General features: G+C 40.4%; 1 protein-coding gene across 4 annotated transcripts; it reads right to left on the bottom strand.

The window, feature by feature from the left end:
- Positions 1-9,393: 9,393 nt before the first annotated feature.
- sult2st3 (sulfotransferase family 2, cytosolic sulfotransferase 3) lies at positions 9,394-16,532 on the bottom strand. 4 transcript variants are annotated; one of them, XM_057835532.1, is made up of 6 exons: positions 15,715-16,532; positions 13,645-13,853; positions 13,429-13,555; positions 12,215-12,309; positions 11,916-12,096; positions 9,394-10,037 (listed from the first exon to the last, which is right to left on the bottom strand). In XM_057835532.1, exons 1-6 carry the CDS (start codon positions 15,848-15,850, stop codon positions 9,892-9,894), a joined length of 894 nt encoding a protein of 297 aa, XP_057691515.1. In that variant the 5' UTR covers positions 15,851-16,532; the 3' UTR covers positions 9,394-9,891. The 4 variants fall into 4 exon arrangements, with proteins under 4 accessions (XP_057691515.1, XP_057691516.1, XP_057691514.1 ...); XM_057835533.1 differs by lacking the exon at positions 15,715-16,532 and adding an exon at positions 15,259-15,461; XM_057835531.1 differs by lacking the exon at positions 15,715-16,532 and adding an exon at positions 14,713-15,223 and having other exon boundaries at positions 13,429-13,495.
- Between the last annotated feature and the right edge of the window lie 4,318 nt (positions 16,533-20,850).

The following is a 20,850-nucleotide window of genomic DNA, read 5'->3' on the forward strand; positions in this document are numbered from 1 at the left end:
CGTTCTCTTTCGACACTCGGGCTCTTGCGAAATGCTGCTGCTGTGAAATTAAAGTAGCTTCAAGTTGCTTTAATTTCTCGCTGCGTATCTTCCCTGTAATGTTGTCGTACATGTCAGCGTGTCTTGTTTGCTAATATCGCGTCACATCGAACTCTTTGAAAACAGCGACTGTCTCTTTGCAAATGAGGCAGACACAGTTGTTGCGTATTTTATTGAAGAAATAGTCCAATATCCACCTATCCTTGAAGCGTTGGCCATCGCAGTCAACTTTTTTTTTTATTGATTGTCGCCATTTTAGAAAATTGGAAGTAAAGGGTCACACGGGGTAATGTTGCTTAGAGTGCTGCTCTTAAAGTTTTACAAAGTTTCGTGAGAATAGGCTGAGTTTCTGTGGACAAGATAGTTGTAGATATCAGGGTAGCAGATGTCAGGCAGAGACGGCGAAGACAGCGGGTTGAAAAATATTGATTTAGGCATCAAATATGGATCTGTCGAATGGATCGACCGAAGCGTTTCCACATGACGCCTTTTATGCAACACATCCAATGAGTTTACAGCGTCTGAAAGCACCGGGGCTTCCATGAATTGCACGATAAATTGAGACCATTGAGAATACGGACCCACAATGACGGACAATATGGCGGCACAATACAACGACACGTCATTGTGTGACGTTGGTGAGTGGGGTCTATAGGTAAAACGCTTGGTGTAATCAACTGTGGGAGCAATTATTAGAAAATGGAAGACATAGAAGACCACTGATAATCTCCCTCGATCTGGGGCTCCATGCAAGATCTCACCCCGTGGCGTCAAAATGATAACAAGAACGGTGAGCAAAAATCCCAGAACCACAAAGGGGGACCTAGTGAATGACCTACAGAGAGCTGGGACCACAGTAACAAATGCTACTATCAGTAACACAATGCGCTCCCAGGGACTCAAATCCTGCGCTGCCAGACTTGTCCCCCTGCTGAAGAAAGCACACATCCAGGCCTGTCTGCGGTTCGCTAGAGAGCATTTGGATGATCCAGAAGAGGACTGGGAGAATGAATTATGGTCAGATGAAACCAAAATAGAACTTTTTGGTAGAAACACAGGTTCTCGTGTTTGGAGGAAAAAGAATACTGAATTGCATCCGAAGAACACCATACCCACTGTGAAGCATGGGGGTGGAAACGTCATGCTTTGGTGCTGTTTTTCTGCAAAGGGACCAGGAAAACTGATCTGTGTAAAGGAAAGAATGAATGGGGCAATGTATCGAGAGATTTTGAGTGAAAATCTCCTTCCATCAGCAAGGGCATTGAAGATGAGACGTGGCTGGGTCTTTCAGCATGACAATGATCCCAAACACACAGCCAGGGCAACAAAGGAGTGGCTTCGTAAGAAGCATTTCAAGGTCCTGGAGTGGCCTAGCCAGTCTCCAGATCTCAACTCCATAGAAAATCTGTGGAGGGAGTTGAAAGTCCGTGTTGCCCAATGAAAGCCCCAAAACATCACTGCCCTTGAGGAGATCTGCATGGAGGAATGGGCCAAAATACCAGCAACAGTGTGTGAAAAGCTTGTGGAGAGTTACAGAAAACATTTGGCCTCCGTTATTGCCAACAAAGGGTACATAACAAAGTATTGAGATGAACTTTTGGTATTGACCAAATACTTATTTTCCACCATGATTTGCAAATAAATTATTTAAAAATCAACAACGTGATTTTCTGTTTTTTTTTTCCCACATTTTGTCTCTCATGGTTGAGGTTTACCCATGTTGACAATTACAGGCCTCTCTAATATTTTCAAGTGGGATAACTTACACAATTAGTGGTTGACTAAATACTTATTTGCCCCACTGTAGTTGTGAAAAAGATTTTTTCAATACTCTCCAAATAAACGATGAATCAAAAACCCGAAACGTCACTTTCCTTTAGGTAAAGTAGGAGTAATCAGCTATCGACTACTATTCCTGTTTGGAAAGCCCCTCCAAACGCCATTTGATTGACAGACCATTCCTTTCGGTAAAGCAAAGGCAAAAGCAAAAGCAAAGGCAAAGACAATGACAAGCGAAATAGAAAATGCAAAGGCAAAGAAAAAATTGCCATTGTTTTTTTTCATTTGTTTTTTTCAATGGCAAAAAGTAAAAGTCAATGACAGGATCCTTTGGAATGATGCAACAGATTTATTGATCAAGCATATTTTTACTTTTCGAACAGTAAAATTAATGATGACAATGCAAGAGAAATGCAAATTCATATGAATCTTTAGAGTTTGTAACTTTCTTGCATCATTTCCAGCTAAGAAAAAAAACTAACTTTTCTTTTTTTCAAAATGTGGCCAGGGTATGAATCATTTTTGGTGTAGCTCAAATGAGAGAAAAAAATTATGATAATGATTTTGTGTTAACAATACCAATATAATTAAAACTACTATATGTTTGGCAGTATAATGGTGTTGCTCTAAAATTAGCGGGACTGATCTAAAGTTCTTTGTAGTAATAGGATAAATGAAGAATGACTGTAACCCTGATTTTATCAGAGTCACAGATGAGAATTGTACAGTTCCAACATGAAAATCTGATTTTTCTATAAGAAACAAGAAGAAAAAAATCAACAAGTAAAATACTGACATTCTTGCCCATTATGAGTACTCATAATGCAAACATTTGAACAAAGGTTACACACCTTCTGTATCATACTGTATATAAAACAGCGGTGGGGTGTATGTCTGCACTACACTAGCCATTTGTAGTCTATAGCATTCTATATGACCCTTGGGACGGCACACAGCAATCTTAACGTATCTAACAAAGGCATCAAAGAAACATGGGTAATTTAGCAAATGACTGCTACATCGAGGCTAAAAGCTCACATTTCACAGAATGTCGGTCAGTGACGCCATTTCCCATGCCATCACTCACCAGACAGGATGCCTTTAATTGTGGAATGAATCAAACTGACCATTCAGCCTTCCATCTTCTTTAGCGCTTATCCTGTTTAGGCTGAGATGGACTTTATCCCAGTTGGGGAGCAGGTTACACCCAGGACCGATCACCTGTCACCCACAAGACTTAAAACAGATCATTAAAATCTTACACTGATGGACAATTTAGTGTTCAGTGAGACTACCTGGCAGGATATTGAACGGGGTATAACTGTATGTGGTTTAACCAACACTAGAAGGTGTCACTGATCAAAACTGGTTGATAAAAAATACTCCAATCCTGGGGAAATGGTCAACAAAATGTATAATTTCAAAAATAATTGTAGAGAAACCTGTTTGAAACAACATAACTGATCAAAACATTGGGTTGGACTTGAGTAAACTTCTGAACATCAGATAAATGTGAGATTGGCTCCGCGTAGGCTCAAGAGGACTCGGCTGGCTGAATGATCTTTGGAGCAATGTGTGTATATGTGTGTGCTTGTCCCTCTGCGTGCGTCTTAATGAGGAAAGGCATCAAAGGAAGGCATCCTGTGGGCAGCCAGGGTTGGACCATTGGGTGCAAGGCAGTGGCAAAGTGGGTGTCCCATAGCAGGCACCACAAGGTCTGCAATATCCACATACACTCTCACGCACCCGCCCCCACTCACACAGACAAAATAGGCCACCATGTAATTGAATATAATAGCATAGTGTCAGGACTCAGGGGACAGATAAGAGACCAGCACACAGGCTCTTGCACACACTCACACGTGCACACACTCAAATGACAATGGGAAACATTTAAATGTACTTATTTACTTAAAAATATGGTCAAATAAGACCTATTTTCTTTCTTTTTACATTATTATCCCTAAAATTGTACAGTCATGATAGTCTTGTGGGCTCATCTTACATAAATGGTGAAGAATTGTATCCTTCCAATTCAGGAACAGTTTAGAGAAGGCTCTCTTCTGCTGCAGCATGACTGTGACTCAGTACACAAACATGCTGTAAAGGTGTGTTTGGATGAGTTTGAACGAAACGACCGTGAACCCACACCTTGATGCCCTTAAACATCTTAGAGATTAATAAAACAGATTTCAAGACAGGTATAACATCACATCTACTCAGAAAGGTGAAAGTTGTGTTGCCAAAGAATCAATGATCTGCACTTATAAACATGATTCAACAGGAAGAGATTAACAAAACATCCATTTGTTTCAAGGGTACCTTTTTTTCTTTGTGATTTAATGGTTTGAAGTAATTTCATAACACAAAACAGATTAATTTTAACCTACTAAAGTTCTGGAACCACATGTACAGTGATTTAACACAAGCCAGAGCTGGAAAGTGTGCCAGTCCCTTTATCCCTTCATTTGTAGATGTGTAGTAATGTGAAAAAGCTTGGTTAGGCCCATACTTCGGAAGCACAAACTTTTGCATGCCACTGTATTTTCTCTTTGGGCTACCAATCAAGTCCCCAAACATTTTCATGACACTTGGCCTCAGACTTCAAATGCAGTTCGCCATTGAGCTCACAATTTCGAACTTTCCATTCTTGGTATTCAGAAAGGACAACCATATTCTATTCCTTCCATTCTTGTCTATTAACTTAACTTGCAAAGTCCAGACTCACAGAGCTCACAAGTTCAAACTTGCTGGAACGCCCTCCAAATACTAGTATCTGATAAAGTAGCAAGAAAAATCCCTCCGTTTATTTAGCTTGAATCAAAGAACTCCACGTGCTGAGACCCATGCACACGGTAGACATTTTCATTTATATCAGGTGGAGGGGGGCATGGAGGTTCCAAATGCAGGGTAATCAAAAGGGAAAAAACGCAAAGTCAAGGCTGGGTGTCGGGGAATTCATAAATACTTTAACAATCAAAGACTGAAAAACAAAGTACAAACAAACGGGGATCAAACAAAAAAACAGGAATCAAAAACTTACTTTAGCAAGAATCAACACAAGGGCTTGGACACTGATATCGACACTGACACAACTAAGACTGACAGCACATGGGGCACTTACAGACATGGGGTAATGAGACAATGAGGCACAGGTGGGTGAAACAAGAGGCAGCAGATTGGTCAACACGCAAGGACCAGGCCACAATAGGTAAAATAATTGGGTAATCACATGACAAGACACACTACGGCACACAAGCAAACTCAAACCATGAGTTTTAGCCAAATTGCTTTATTTGAGATATTTTATGTTTGACAAGCATGCATTTATATTTAGTTTAGTTTTATTTTTTTTATTATTGTATTATTGTATTTTTTATTATTTATTATTTTATTATTGTAAACCTGATGGTGTAATGGTACATTCACCTGACTTCGGCATAGGCAAGGTGGGATCGATTCCCACTCAGTGGCATTGATTGTGAAAGGGTGTCTATCTCTGTGTGTGCCCTACGACTGACTGGCGACCAGTTTAGAGTGTAGTCCGCCTTTTGCCCGAAATCAGCAGGGATAGGCTAAAGCAGTCCGTGACCCTGACAAGGATAAAGGCTTTTTTACACTAGCGTCAGCCCAGGGTGAAGAGTGGTCCACAGCAAGTGATGAGATAATAATTAAATGTTTATTAAATATTTGCTTTGACCAATGAAGGCTCACAATAAAGTATTGATTGTTGTAATAGTGTGTTCCATTATTGATTGCAGTACATTTTTGTGACTGATAACTATAGACATGTTTAGCTCTTTATAGAACTGCCATGTCATTCTGACCAGTTTAAACCGGCACAGGTTCAACAGGTCAACTTCAAGGACAAGCCGCAGACTTTGAGAAACTGAACTGTCTAGGACATTTAAGAAATCATATTGTTGCATTTTATTACTTGCAAAATGCTTTTTCCTAGTGCTGCTCGAAATGAAATGCTTTTGTCTAGTGCTGTTCGCAATGAAGAGATGATTTTGTCTCATGCTGCTCACAATGAAGAAATTTTTTTGCTCATTTGTTAAAGTTTTGTCTTAAAGAAGCCTTGAGGAGACCTCTTGCCTGACAGGCAAAAGAGGCAGCTTTGCCTTGCTGAAAATGTGCTGACACACATTTATATAATTCCACCAACATGCACACACATAGCCATACAAATACAATGGGGGGGCCCGCTTGCTATCCCTTTCCCTTTTAGGGCAAGACACCCGTCTGTTGCTAGGGCCATTCCAAATAAAAAGCGAGGTAAAGGAGGGGCTAGTTAGAACGATTGCAGAAGCTGTATAGTTTCCCCTCTTTCTCCTTGCAAGCTTTTCAGCTAAATTGAGTGCCTTCTCTCCTTATTTTGGGTAATATTAAAAATGTCTACCTAAGGATTCGTATTTGAACTTGAAAGCAAGCGCAAAATGGGAGGAGCTACGTAGCTTGATGTTGACGCTGTCAGGAAGTGAAAAGCGGTAAGCATATTTTCTATAGTCCCACGCACCAATGAGTTTATTTTTTATTGTTCCACAAAAAACTGTGACTTTTCCTATTTCAAGGAGTAGGGGGCATTATAATAGCTGTGTAAAGAGTTTTACTAGTTTCGGGGAGAAGGTGAATAGTTTTTTGTTGTTCATGAACTACATTTCCGCACAAACGCACTTCAAAGTTCTATTTAACTTAGTAAGGAGAGGTATAAGATTCATTTTTTGAGTGTCGCAGAGCTCCCGAGACATTAAGAAAAGCAAATTTATGAAGGTTTTGTCGGCCGTGTTTTGGGTATATCCGCTCGCTGAAACAGCCAGATAGCAGTCATAAGTACGCCAGCCCCTCTGGTGTTGGACGCGTTGTTGACGTAAGTACTGTGGCACCTATATGTTGGGCCTCGCCTCTCGGCGTTAATTCATTCAAACTTACCATTCAGCCCAAGACAGCCGGAACCGCTCACTTTCGCAGAGAAGTCCGCTCCCATATACACACTGAATGGGTTGCCGCTGAACCCTTCACATGAGGCTGCTGCTAGTTTGAAACGGCCTGTAGTTGTGTTGAAAATGGATGGATGGATGGATGGATCACTGAATGGATATAGACAGGGTAGTCGCACTCTTTCACGACTTATTCACATAAGAAGTAATTTCTCACAACTAGCTCTATCAACAGAATTTTGAATCAGTTTTGGAAACTGTTTGGCTCACAATTGGAACTTGCACATCAATGACTGATGGACTAGTGGAAAGCACATGCGAAAGCCTATACCCTGAATATGCCACCTTAAATAAGACACAGAAAGCCAGTACACCTCCTGTTCTTAGGTTTCTTTGGAATAAAAAGATGAGGGAAAGCAGCACTCAATTGGCGTATGCAAATACACTCGCCGGCCACTTTATTAGGTACACCATGCTAGTAACGGGTTGGACCCTCTTTTGCCTTCAGAACTGCCTCAATTCTTCGTGGCATAGATTCAACAAGGTGCTGGAAGCATTCCTCATAGAGTTTGGTCCATATTGACATGATGGCATCACACAGTTGGTGCAGATTTGTCAGCTGCACATCCATGATGATCCCGTTCCACCACATCCCAAAGATGCTCTATTGGATTGAGATCTGGTGACTGTGGAGGCCATTTGAGTACAGTGAACTCATTGTCATGTTCAAGAAACCAGTCTGAGATGATTCCAGCTTTATGACCTGGCGCATTATCCTGCTGAAAGTAGCCATCAAAAGTTGGGTACATTGTGGTCATAAAGGGATGGAAATGGTCAGCAACAATACTCAGGTAGGCTGTGGCGTTCCAACGATGCTCAATTGGTACCAAGGGGCCCAAAGAGTGCCATGAAAATATTCCCCACACCATTACACCACCACCACCAGCCTGAACCCTTGATGCAAAGCAGGATGGATCCATGCTTTCATGTTGTTGACGCCAAATTCTGACCCTGCAATCCGAATGTTGCAGCAGAAATTGAGACTCATCAGACCAGGCAACGTTTTTCCAATCTTCTATTGTCCAATTTCGATGAGATTGTGCAAATTGTAGCCTCAGTTTCCTGTTCTTAGCTGAAAGGAGTGGCACCCAGCGTGGTCTTCTGCTGCTGTAGCCCATCTGCCTCAAAGCTCGATGTACAGTGCGTTCAGAGATGCTCTTCTGCCTACCTTGGTTGTAACGGGTGGTTATTGGAGTCACTGTTGCCTTTCTATCAGCTCGAACCAGTCTGGCCATTCTTCTCTGACCTCTGGCATCAACAAGGCATTTCCGCCCACAGAACTGCCGCTCACTGGATATTTTTTCTTTTTCCGACCATTCTCTGTAAAGCCTAGAGATGGTTGCGCGTGAAAATCCCAGTAGATCAGCAGTTTCTGAAATACTCAGACCAGCCCTTCTGGGACCAACAACCATGCCATGTTCAAAGTCACTCAAATCACCTTTCTTCCCCATACTGATGCTCGGTTTGAACTGCAGGAGATTGTCTTAAACCATGTCTACATGCCTAAATACACTGAGTTGCTGCCGTGTGATTGGCTGATTAGAAATTATGTGTTAACGAGCAGTTGGACAGGTGTACCTAATTAAGTGGTCGGTGAGTGTATATCGAAGTTAGAATAGTAGACTGAGTTCAATGGTATTTTTTAGCAGATGACCACACAAGTGGCTCTGATCCGAGTGCAAGTCCTTTGCTCCAAAAGCGTCCCAACTTTGTCTGTGGTGGGCAAGTCAAGTCACAAGGTTATGGTTGACTCAAAGCGAGTCGAGGGTAGTAACAGGGTTGCTGAGTCAAATCACAGGTTAGTCAAGTCCCTCACCATTGTTCCAAGCCCACTCACAAAGTACTGAAAGTACTGTAAGAACGAGTGGTTGATCGGGCCGATGTCAGACTGCCCTAGGACAGTTTAGGCTACAGTAGTAGCTTCCAATTATTATATTAAAATTATTATAGTCCAAGCACCCATTGTGTATCAGTCTCAGAATTAAATTGTGGATCCTTGATTTGACATACAGGCATAGCATATTAAGGAGTAAAATTGTTTAAAACTTTATTAGGTATGATTAAAAATTAATATTGAATTAAAATATTTTTATTGATATTGCAGAGACAATAAAGTACAGCTGTACGCAATACCGGATATATTTATGTATTTTGACATTTATAGTGTGTTCGTATGTGCGCCTATGTGCTCTTGAAGACAACAAAAATGTTCATCTGCTGCCACCTGTTGGTTAAGTACGAAGGCATGGCACGTTCATAAATTTTTACACAGAAGCTAAACTGCACTCATCACTCAGATACTGTAAATTGCCGTTACATTACACAGGTTTGCAAGAGGATTACAATACCCACAAAAGCCCAGCACTAAACACCTAGATTCTGATTTATACCTTTTTGTAAGTAGTTATTGGAGGTTGATATTCTCTCATTCTGTCACTAGCAGATTATGATAGTAGAGATAAGTAAGTAAATTGCAATCCAACAATATGTTTCCACTATAACAGAGGTGTGACACAAAAGAATCCTGTATCATACCAAAACTTTTTAACCAGCTGTAAATCAATCAGTAAAGCAATCCAAGAAAAATAGCATTTTATTCAGTCACATGCAAATAGCATTCGCATGAATAATTTGAGCATCACATTTTACGATACTCTACATAGTAAACAAGACAAAATAGTAGTTATTAAAAATATATTATTTCAGTAATATGTACCTCATCATCACCCAAACTATATAAACTAATACACTTGTGAGGTTCAAAACGTACATAGTGAAAAAATAAAAATATATACTTGTCAGTATGTCAACAGATACACTTGATATTTGTTAAGTAGCACATCCCTGGACCCATACAGTGAATGAGTCTTGTTTTGGATTACTGTGCAGGTGTACATGGTAAACAGACAAGTTAGTGTATACAGTATTGATAATGAAGCTTGACGAGTCAATCCCAGCATTTTACTCTAAATCTGAAAATGAAGGGTAACCCTCAATAGTGACAGGGTATCAAGTCTTGATCATAATATTTGATGTTTAGATAACCTAATTCTGAATCTATTGCTGTAAAGAGTTAAGCATACACATTTGTGACCTCTGCTGCATCACTCAGGTTCCATGGCAGAGTAAAAGTCTCCCCTTCCAGCTCCTTGTAAATGGTCGAGGAGAAGTGGGCCAGTTGCGCTGAACTGAAATGTTTTTTCCAGTCTCCAACAATACCTAACCCAAAGATTAAATTATCATTAAGGAATCCATTCAGACAATGCAAAGACAAATACAACAAAGCTATTGCATGAAGTTGTTTTCAGCACTAGAGACAGTGTTTGACCAGATCCAGCAGCAGATGTTAACTTACTTTGTATAGAGATTTTTCACGTGACATCACTGCAATTCCATCAAAAAGGCAATGGCTGTCTTGGACACACACCGCAGCTTTGCAAGGCCACGTTTAATTAGATACACCGCGACAAAATCTGAAACAGTGAAGTACGGTGTTCCATGTGGCTGCACAAATGTGCAAGAGAATTCGAAGAATCTGTACCGGATCCCACAAAAGAAGGAGCGCCGTGAAAAGTGCCTGGCTGCCATAAAACGGGTAAACTTTTTCCCAACTGACAGTTCGAGGCGTTGTAGCAACCATTTCATAGGAGGTAGGCAAATGTATTATTAGCATTTTGAATTATGCTAGCGTTTGGGTGTGTTTGGCCGTTGGACCAAGCTGCCACTCAGCTAGGGAAGATGCTTCAAGAGGAAAGCCTCGCACTTCGCGTGCAAACAAAGAGAAATAAAATCTGGCTTTGATGTTAAGTGACGCGTGCGCTAGAGTGTAGTAATGTAATTGACTAACTTATGTGCATTCATCCTGCTTTTATTTCCTAATTGTAATTATTTAGTGCAGGAGAGAAGAGCAACAATCTTCTATCACCAGATTATGTGCCATCCATCTTTAGCTATGTGAAGACGACAGAGAAACAAAAGACCTTCACCCTATGCCAGAAGATAAAAAAACGCAGGCCGGAGATGGCAACCGTTCTTGATGGTATGATTGTGTTGCTCCCTCATGCAAAAGTAAAATAATTACAATTCTAATAAATAACACAATATGAAATAATAGACAGATTGAAAAATAGTTGAATAGTAAATACTGCATTTATATGATCGTTTCCAGTGGTGTGAAGTGGACAAATTCAACATATCCTATAGATGAGACAGAAGGGAGCATTTATTGTGCCGTCCCATGCATTTCATACTCCCTGTCTGGCGACAGGCAACAGGTCTGCTTGATATTAATCTATGGGTGGGCAGTGTCAGTGAAAAATTCACTCACCTTACTAACGAAGATGTAAACACCTGACATGGTTTTCACCAATAAAAGATGACGAATCCTGCTACGAAGTATTTATAGCCCTAAAGGCGTTTGTAAGTTTTAAAGTTCGGTGGGTGTAATTACTCATGTTTATCACGTAATTATATACAGTATGTTCGGGTAATCTAAATGTGGCAGACACAGAACATAATGTCTCTGTCTCAATTTACAACTGGTAATCGTTGTATTTTTTAGGAAATTTCCATTTTAGCGTGTGGGAAACGATGCCACCCGAAAGTCCAAGATGGAGGAATGTTAACATCTGGGCGGAAAAACGTCACGACTCACGTGACTGTGAAAAACCTCTATACTCAGTATGGAGGGAACGTAATTAAAACCTAATGATATCCAAATGGATGGATGGATGGATGGATGGATGGATGAACAAATGTAAAGCACAGTTTTTTATAGGGTGATTTCATTCAGGTGAGTCTGTATGCCTTCCTGTTCCTGAGGTCAATGGGCAGATTACAGTTTTTTTTTCGTTGGTTCATTGGACAGATGTGAAAGGAAAACAAATCACACAGTATTTTGACAAAAACAGACTAAGGATGGGCCAAGTATTCAAACCCTAAAACCAAAATATGAGGTGGTTGGGCTTACTTCACAGTTGGTTGGGCTTACTGCACGGGCACTGAGCTACAGATAGTTGTCACGTTGATTAATTGGAGAAAACGTGGCTGCACTAAAATGGTCAGTTGCAAGGAAAGAAAACAGAAGTGTGGCCTCACCTTTCCTAAGGAATTGAGACTTGTCAGCGTCCATATACATCTTGGGGACCAAACTGAAGTTAGACATCTTGTTGGCTTGCATGGACTTGAAAGAACAATGGTTGGCTATTTTCTCAATGACTTCATCACTCAGGTTCTTTCCCAGGAAATCAGCAATACGACGTACAGCTGAAGGAAGGTCCTGCAAAATATGAAAGTTACTCAATGCTCATTGTGTGGGTGTGTGAAAACATACGGTCAAGAAAAAAAAAAAAAAAAAAAAAAAAAAAAAAAAAAAAACAGAAGCCTTAATTTATAACCTGAATCATTTGCTCGTATGTTATATACATGATTCTGTCTCCCAGATCTGCGTGCTTCCAGCTCTTAACATGGTCTGTCCATTTGCCAAACATCACTGCAGACACAAAACACAGGGGGAAAAAATATTTTGGGGTATAAAATAGTTCAAAATATAATTTAAAATGAAGTTACTTTGAGTTCATGGTCAATACAAGAGTCACTGGCCTAAAGATAATTTCAACAATTGCTGCAGTATCTACAAAGTTGATACTTTTGGTCGTAGTTTATAACTGGTGCTTCATAAGATACTGTAAGTGTAGCCTGCGAATCATATTTATGTAGTTATGTGTGTACGTATGCGAACCTCAATTGCACCTCAATGCCAATGGATAAGACCTCACCTGTTGTGTGTATCTGAGTTTATTACAGATGTCAATGTGTGAAAAATAATTTCATAACAGAAAATAATTTGGACTTCTATATGTGGAACAAAAATGTGGTAAAGTCTGATTACATAATCTGTGTCAGCAATGGCACAAAAAAAGTTACAAAAGAGAATGCGGTGAATGTATACAGATATGAATTGGTGTCTATAGGTACAAATACATGAAAATTGTGTGTAAATTGGAATAACCGCTATACAGTCTATAAACAAAGATGGATTTTTTTCCATAGTGTGTAATAAATTTTTTTTTTAAAAAAACAAGAGACTTATAAGTATACATTATTCTTATTATTATTAGAAGTATGTATTTTTTTAATGAGTTAACAATTTTAAAAACCTTCAGTAGGTCAGGCTATATAGGTTACATGCCTTAGTGTATACATTGTGGGACAGATTTAAAAACTTGTATTTAATCTTGTTTTATATTGTAAATTGTTGAAATGCCAGTGCTAAAAAAATATGCTCATAATTTTGTAATATATTCTTTGAAGAATTGATTTAAAAATAAAATTTGGCATATATGCTTTGGGTATTTTTCTAATATTTTCAAACATCATTTGAATTCATCATAAGTACTTTTGGTTTGAAGTGTTTATTTTTGTCATGCAAATGAGCCCTGAGCTCTTGAGGAGGACAACGGGCATTCCTACCATGACAAGTGCATAGGTGTGGAGGGTGGGAGTTGGATCTAGGTGACTGGCTACTATTTTCTCAAACAGCCCAGAGTCTGAACAGAAAAAGCAAGCCCCCAAAAAGAAAGACTTTTTTTTTTTTTTTTTTAAACTAAACCTTTGCCTTCCAGGAATTTGTCAATAAACTCATCCCAGGTTCCAGGGTCTTCAAGGAAAGCAGCCATCTGGTGGAAATAATAAGAAGACACAATGACATCCTTGGGGTTCCTCATTACATAGATCACCTGAAAAGGAGTAACGTTAGTTAGAAACAGTTAGAAACCTTGCATTTGCTAATGATACGAACAGCAATGTATTTGGAACCAGAACGTACCTTGGCTTTTGAGGAGAAGAACGATTGCGGCATGAGTTGGAAAGGAAAATGTGTGACCAGTGCTCGTGGAGAAGACAACTGATCCACAACTTCTTTTAGTCTTTTCTCCTCGAGCCAGGGAACTCTATCCCAGTTGGGGATTGTTTGGATAGGCGTCAAGTCCCCCTCACTCAGCACCAGCGGGAGGATCTCTTGCATCCAGATTGTACCTGCACAGGAGCATATTTTGTCATATGTACCAGTCCATAGGGTTACTTAATAAACAGTGACATGTGTATGCCAAATGTTTTATGAAGTTGTTTTTATGAATAGTGTACTAGCACAAAATAAAAACCAATGAGAATCGTTTTTCCACAATTTCCACCTAAGCACTTTGTTCAGTCAGAAATAAACATTACATGAAATAATGTACAGATTACACTCTTACAAATCCATTTATTACACTGGTTATTCACTCAAGCACCACTGGGAATTACGAGTTGACTGATGTCAAGGACTTACACATGCATAGAAATAATTGTAGCAATTTGTTTGAATGAAGCAAACTTACGTCCCGTATGATTCCAGGATTCAACTTTATTTTCTATGCATATTTAAATTGAGATTTTGATGGCTTTGATAGCACGTTATTTTTTAAACTTAAAAAGTAATAATAATAAATGAATAACAAATGAAAATAAAATATACAGTATTCAGTACATAGATGAAAATTATACAATATATAATATGTATATATAATCAATATATCATCTATTAAAAAAATAAAGTAATAATAAGTATAATAGTAGTAATAGTATTAAACTTAAGAATTAAAAATTAAAATTATGAGGTCCTTCTCAGAGACTGTCCCTGTCCACAACACAACAACACCGCTGTTTAGGGAATAAAATGATTTACCAAAATAAAAGCATTACGTTTTATAACAAATCCTAGGTAAATCTCTGGTGATTTTATAACTGCCAAACACCTTCCCTGTCCGAGTGGGCTAATACTAAACTACTGTCCGTATATGATGTCTAAGTACCACCAAAATCAGCGTTGGGGCGGGGTATGCTGAATAACACTGACCTGACTTCGGGTACGTGACAGCAATGGTATCGTCGTCTTTAAACGAGAATTCCTGAGCAAAAAATGTCAGGCTTTCTCGAGAATGGGTCTCCTTAGGCAACATAAGTCCATGGTGCTTTAAATAAAGCTGTTCTGTAGTCATCATGTCTGTCCTTCCAACTTTTTTGCGGTTGGAACCAGGTAGAACCAATGAAACGTTCATGTACACGGGAACATTATACTCTTACGAATCTGAGGTATTCCCTTCGAGATAATTTAGACATAATTCATTTTATTCGTAGTTGCCGTTTCTTTTAGGAAGGCCAAAAGGTAATGTCACCATCCTAGGTCCAAAAGGAGAAAACAAAGTGGCCCTGAAATTAAAAGCACGCACATTTCCGAGGGTAATTTAAGTAGACACACTTCCCAACTTCCGCCAGTTGAGTTGAGGAATGCCACTTTAAAACACTTCTTTTTAAAAATGGATCAAGCAAAACTTGGGTAATTACATTTAAGAGGTGCTTTTAAAACTCATATTTATCAGACACAATCAACATGATCACCTACCGCTGTATGTTCCAAATATAATCCCCGACGTCAAAGACAGGATCACACTGGTCACACTGTCTTAAACCATGCACGCAGTCAATTAATGGGAAAAAAAATTCAGCTCACATTTCGCACTTTAAGTTGGACTCCTAAATTTAACTAACCCTCACAAAATGAAGTCAAACAGATGTGGGGACTGCAATTTAAATGACAGCTTCATTTAATTTACACTTTCCAGTTTCCATCCACCAGACAAAAGTGTAGTGCAAGTAACACTTAAAAAAAGACAAAAAAAAAAAAAAAGAAAAGCAAATTGCAAATAATAATAGCATCTCCCTAATTTGAATGACAAATGTATTATACCACTGCTGATTCAAATTCACCTGTAACACAGTAACGGTGACATACGTATATTACAATACTCACAAAGAATGCTTCCATGTTATTCAAAGTGGAATATCAACCATGCAATACCTGATTTAGGATATGTTACAGCAAACACATCGGTGTCTTCCACAGAGAAACTTTGGGCATATTCCAAGCTCTCTTCTGAGTGTGCTCCAGGTGGCAGGGCTAGGCCGTGGTACTTGATGTAGCCGGGCCACGACATGCTGTCTGCAAATCTGCAGGAGGACTGATAGTCCACATGTCACGCCTCACTCACTCTTTGAGGTAGTCAGTTTAGTAGTTTGTGTGTTTGTAAATAGGTTCCTCCTACTTCAGCTGACAAGGCTGAGACACTTCTCTGATTCATTTTTCTAGCCTGCAGAGTAATGCCTTTGCAGGGTTAGATTCTAACAACTTAATAGCTTTCTAGGGGCTTCAATGAAGTCACCATCTGGTGAAGTTATCTAACAAAGTATGTATGTGTGTGTTATCATATTTCTCTAACCTTTGGAGGCTTTTCCTGAAGACTCGGGGAAGTTAGCAACACATTTTTAAATCTAAACACATTTGTATATCTGTGTATTCCACTAAAAGCGCAATTTAAAGCATAATGGAAGCTTTAATTTGATAGTAAGACTAAGATCTGCCGAAATCCAGTGGTTGAAGCTCCTGCCCATTTGCCCCCAAGGTCACACTTGTTCAATTTTAAGTGGAATGTGCAATGAGTAGGTAAAGTGATTAGTGTTTCCCGGCAAATGCTATTCTTGCATACACAAGTCACAGTGTGTCAACAGAGAAAGCGAGGTACATATGTCCGAATTAGAGAACAGCCATGCGCATTGATGACCGCTCAGAATGCAAGCTTTGTCGACTCCCTGAAGCATGGTAAGAGGCGGAGAGAAGATGGGGGTGGGGCAGAAGAAAATGACACGCTGCATGAGCTGAACTTGGGGGAGGGCAAATGATTTGTGGTTTGAGTCCATTAATAAGAAGTTTTCTACAATTGTCCACTTCTTCATCGTTCAACAAGTGCACAAAATAACCTTGTCAACATTTCAAATGACAAACACCCCCCCAAAATCTTTCTACTCACAAACTTCAAAAAAGGTTGGCATTGAGGCCCTCAATTAGCAGACCGCGGTCCACGACCGGACCACAGCACACCTCTCTGCAGACCCAGAGCAAACGGCATTTTTCCAAAAAAATTATTATTATTTTATATTATCTTTATTCCGGAATCTCACAGTGGGTCCATAGCACACACACACCAACAAAGAAAAAAAAAAAAAAAAAAGAATACCGTACATACGGAGACATAATAATAAAGTGACTTGAAAGGAAAAAAAAAAGAACAACAAGGAAGCACTGGCAATCAGTGCACAACAAACAGGCTTTTGTGCCAATGGCACCACAGGCTCGGACTAAATCTAAAGCTCATTGTAGGGTCTGTTAAATTCATTATAATATTATTTCCAGACTCATTTAGCCGACACATGAAGCTGTACATCAATTTTCTTAAAAGCGCTTTAAATGTGGGTAATCCAGAGCTAACAAATAATTGACTGGCGCTGTACCATCTAGGCACACGCAGTAACAGCCTCAGGGCATCATTGTAGGCTACATTTAGCCTCTGCATGGATTTAGCTGTGTACCTTGACCACAGGTGAGCTGTGTAAAATGGTGTGCAGTATGCCTTAAACAGCGAGGTCTTAACGTGGGGGGAGCACATAGAAAATCTTCTTTTGAGCATATTTGCCTGTGCATAAAGTTTACAACATTGACGATGAATATCCCTGTCATCCGACAAGTCTTCAGATATGAAGTGGCCGAGGTATTTGGCTTCATTGCAAATATTCATAGCTATTTTGCCAAGAAAGAACTGAGGGAATATAGCCGCCCTATCTTCTTTAGAACGGACAATCATGATATTACTTTTCTCTGCGTTATATTTGATGTCAAAATGATCACCAAATTCGGAACATATCGAGAGTAACTCCTGCAAGCCAGCACTGCATGGGGAGAGCACCACCACATCATCTGCGTACATAAGATGGTTAATGACAGTGTCTCCTACAACACCTCCCGTATTACACTTATTGAGTCGGCTGGATAAGTCGTCCATGAAAACATTGAACAAATATGGAGAGAGAATTCCTCCCTGTCTTACACCATTACCTACTTTAAAGCAAGCAGAGACCGAGCCACCCCATTTTATGCGAACAAGTTGATTTGCATACCAGAAGGCCAGAATACGGATTATGTATTTGGGCACCCCTCTTTTTGCTAACATAAGAAAAAGTTTGCTGTGATTGATCCGGTCAAAGGCTTTCGATGAGTCAATGAAGCATAAAAACATTGTTGAGTTTAGGCTTCGATATTTAAATAATAGCTCCTTCAGAGCAAATATACACATGTCGGTTCCATGTTTCCTTTTAAACCCGAACTGATTGTCGCTTGTCGAAATAAATGAAACAATTCTGCCCAGTATGATTGACTCTAGAACTTTAGAGAGCACACTGGCCAGGGCAATAGGTCTGTAATTATCTTTACTATTGATTTTACCAGCCTTGTCTTTTAAGATAGGCACAAGTTGTACTGCCATCATAGAGTCAGGTAAGATGCCATGCTTAAAAAACCCGTAAAAACACAAGGCAAGAAGAGGGATTATTTTCTGACTGGCATGTTTTAAATGCTCAGCTGTAATACAATCGGCACCACCGGCCTTATTGTTTTCTAGTTCAGTAATAGCTTTGTGGATTTCATCCGGGGTTATCACTAAAATCTCACTGAGGTCAACATTATCCGGTATGTATATATCACTCTTAATACAGTTAAACAGCTCATAGTAGTGCTGTCTCCATAATTCCGCAATGTTATTAGAGCCACATACTCCGTTAATGTTAAAAGGTAAGGGAGCTTTACAATTATTCAATATTTTCACCTCTTTCCAAAAGTCACAGTATCTATGATTACTAAGTTTACCAGCAAGGGAGTCTGCCCTCATACTGGCCTCATTCCTACTAATAAAACGTACAGCAAGCTTAAACCTAGCATTTGTGCGCTTTTTATTCTCAAAAAGAGGCCCACATCTAATTCTGCCAGATGCCGCCCATTCTTTAAAGGCTTGCCTAGCTGCTGAGTGAAGTTCAACCACATAAGAATTCCATCCAGGCTTGGCATGATGAATTTGCCCATTATTGTTATTATGTAAAGTTTTACCAGAGTCATATAGGCATTTAACGATGAAATCATACAAGCTGCACAAATCTTTGCGATGCTGTATGTTTTTGCAATTTATATCGCAACATAGTAGAGTTTGCTTTGGTAATAACACGGAATCTAACAACATATCCGTTTTTAAGGTGTACTTGCTGATTATCTCATTTGTTAGGGCTGACCAGTTAAGTTTACTAAAGCTGGCTCTGCTTTCGTCTGCGCTTATCATTGGTATTTTCTCCACTTTGACACACATTAATAACGGAATATGGTCAGATGTAGCTAGATCGTAGCAAATTTTCATACTCATCAGTGAGGCATGGGCATCTGCCGTGGATACGCAGTGATCAAGCCAAGATACAGTATGCCACACATCACTAATGTACGTGTAGCTGTTTGCAGGCAATAACAGTTTGCTGGAGATAAGCAGGCTATTATCATTGCAGAAGTGTAGCAAAAGTTTCGCAAAATTGGAAGACCCATCAGAGATGTCTGCATTATAATCCCCTACCAAGAACACGCTGGTTGAGCCACATCTGTCAATAAAAGCATTAATACACGCCAGTCTGTTACAGTATTCGTCCACATTGCTATATGACTCATAAGGCGTGTAGATATTAATAATAATAAATGATCTCTCCGTGCTTTTAAACTCAATGGCTATCGCCCAGTCAACATCAAGTCTTAACACTGACACAACTGGGTCAAGTGTGCAACTCCACAGTATTGCTACGCCCCCAGGTATTCTCCCACGCACGAACTTGTCCCTGAGATCGGTCGTTGACTCTCCAGCTCCGTGGAAGTTTGGATGCAGCGCATTTAGCCCATCAAGTTCTTGTTTGGCTAACCATGTCTCCTGTAAGCAGAGAATATCACACTCCTCTAATAGCTTGTCTACAACAATACGTCGCGATTTGTCCGCTGCACTTTGCCCAACGCGCAGGCCACGCGCATTATAGGACACAATCCGTATCATAGTTACGCGGATACGAGCGCTGGGGCAGCTATACCCGGCATCCGATCATCCTCGGCTGGAGAGACTATGGGCTTTCTAGGCTCAAAGTAGCGGCGTATAAACGTCCCAGCTGGCCATAGCCCCGGATCATACATATCAGCCACTTCCGTACACTCCGCAGTTACCTGAAAGGAGCTGAATCTGGTCTGGGCGGTCGCGATCTTCCGGCAGATGACCACTCGAACCTTTTTCTCAGCCAAGTAATCCTTAAGTGTATTGGCGTCAAGTTCAGGGTCAAACCTAGTGGCGAAGATGTTCACCAACTTAGTTTTGACCACCGCGATGGTAGAGCACGCACCGGTGCCGACGATCCCCAGCTTCCTCCTCTCCCGTCTGGCAGGCGCCCCACCGGTCCGAGCCTCGGGTCTGGCGGCTCCTCCAAGTTCGGGAGTTTCTGTTGGTCTCTGCTGCCGTCTTCTTACCACCTCGGACCATTGTGGACGTGAAGTGTCGGTGTCCGCTTGCTCCTGCACGTCGATGGTATTCGTTGTTGTTGCCACAACGGCATCCGGTTGTGGGTAGCCATTCTGGCTAACGTTATGCACGGCTTCAATCGCAGATACCCGACTGGCAAGTGATACAGTCACATCTCGCAGCTTTTCACAAGCGCTCGTTTGAGCCTCGATGGCACTTTTCACCCCGGTCATGTCCGAGTTCAGCTGTTGTATCCGTCCCAGTAGTGAAGAGACGTCAATGTGATCGTAGCCGATAGGCGGTAGCTCGTCCAGGTGATATGACACAAAGCGTGGTATGTTGTCCCCATATTCGTTTAGTAACCTCAGACAGGCTTTAATATTGTTCGAGTCTTTTTGCGGTCCTTTTTGTGAGACACAGCGTTGCGTGGTGGAAGGGCACAGCTCAAACAAAAGTTTCTTGGAAGACTCGATCCACTCCGTGCTGAAATAGCTTGTGGCCGACATGACAGTATCATCATGGCCCAGAGTTCTCATTTTTATGACGAGGAAGTTGAGCAGTTCGTCCTCTACTATAGT

The sequence above is a fragment of the Corythoichthys intestinalis genome, chromosome 4, assembly GCF_030265065.1.
Source record: "Corythoichthys intestinalis isolate RoL2023-P3 chromosome 4, ASM3026506v1, whole genome shotgun sequence".
NCBI classification, from domain to species: Eukaryota; Metazoa; Chordata; class Actinopteri; order Syngnathiformes; family Syngnathidae; genus Corythoichthys; species Corythoichthys intestinalis.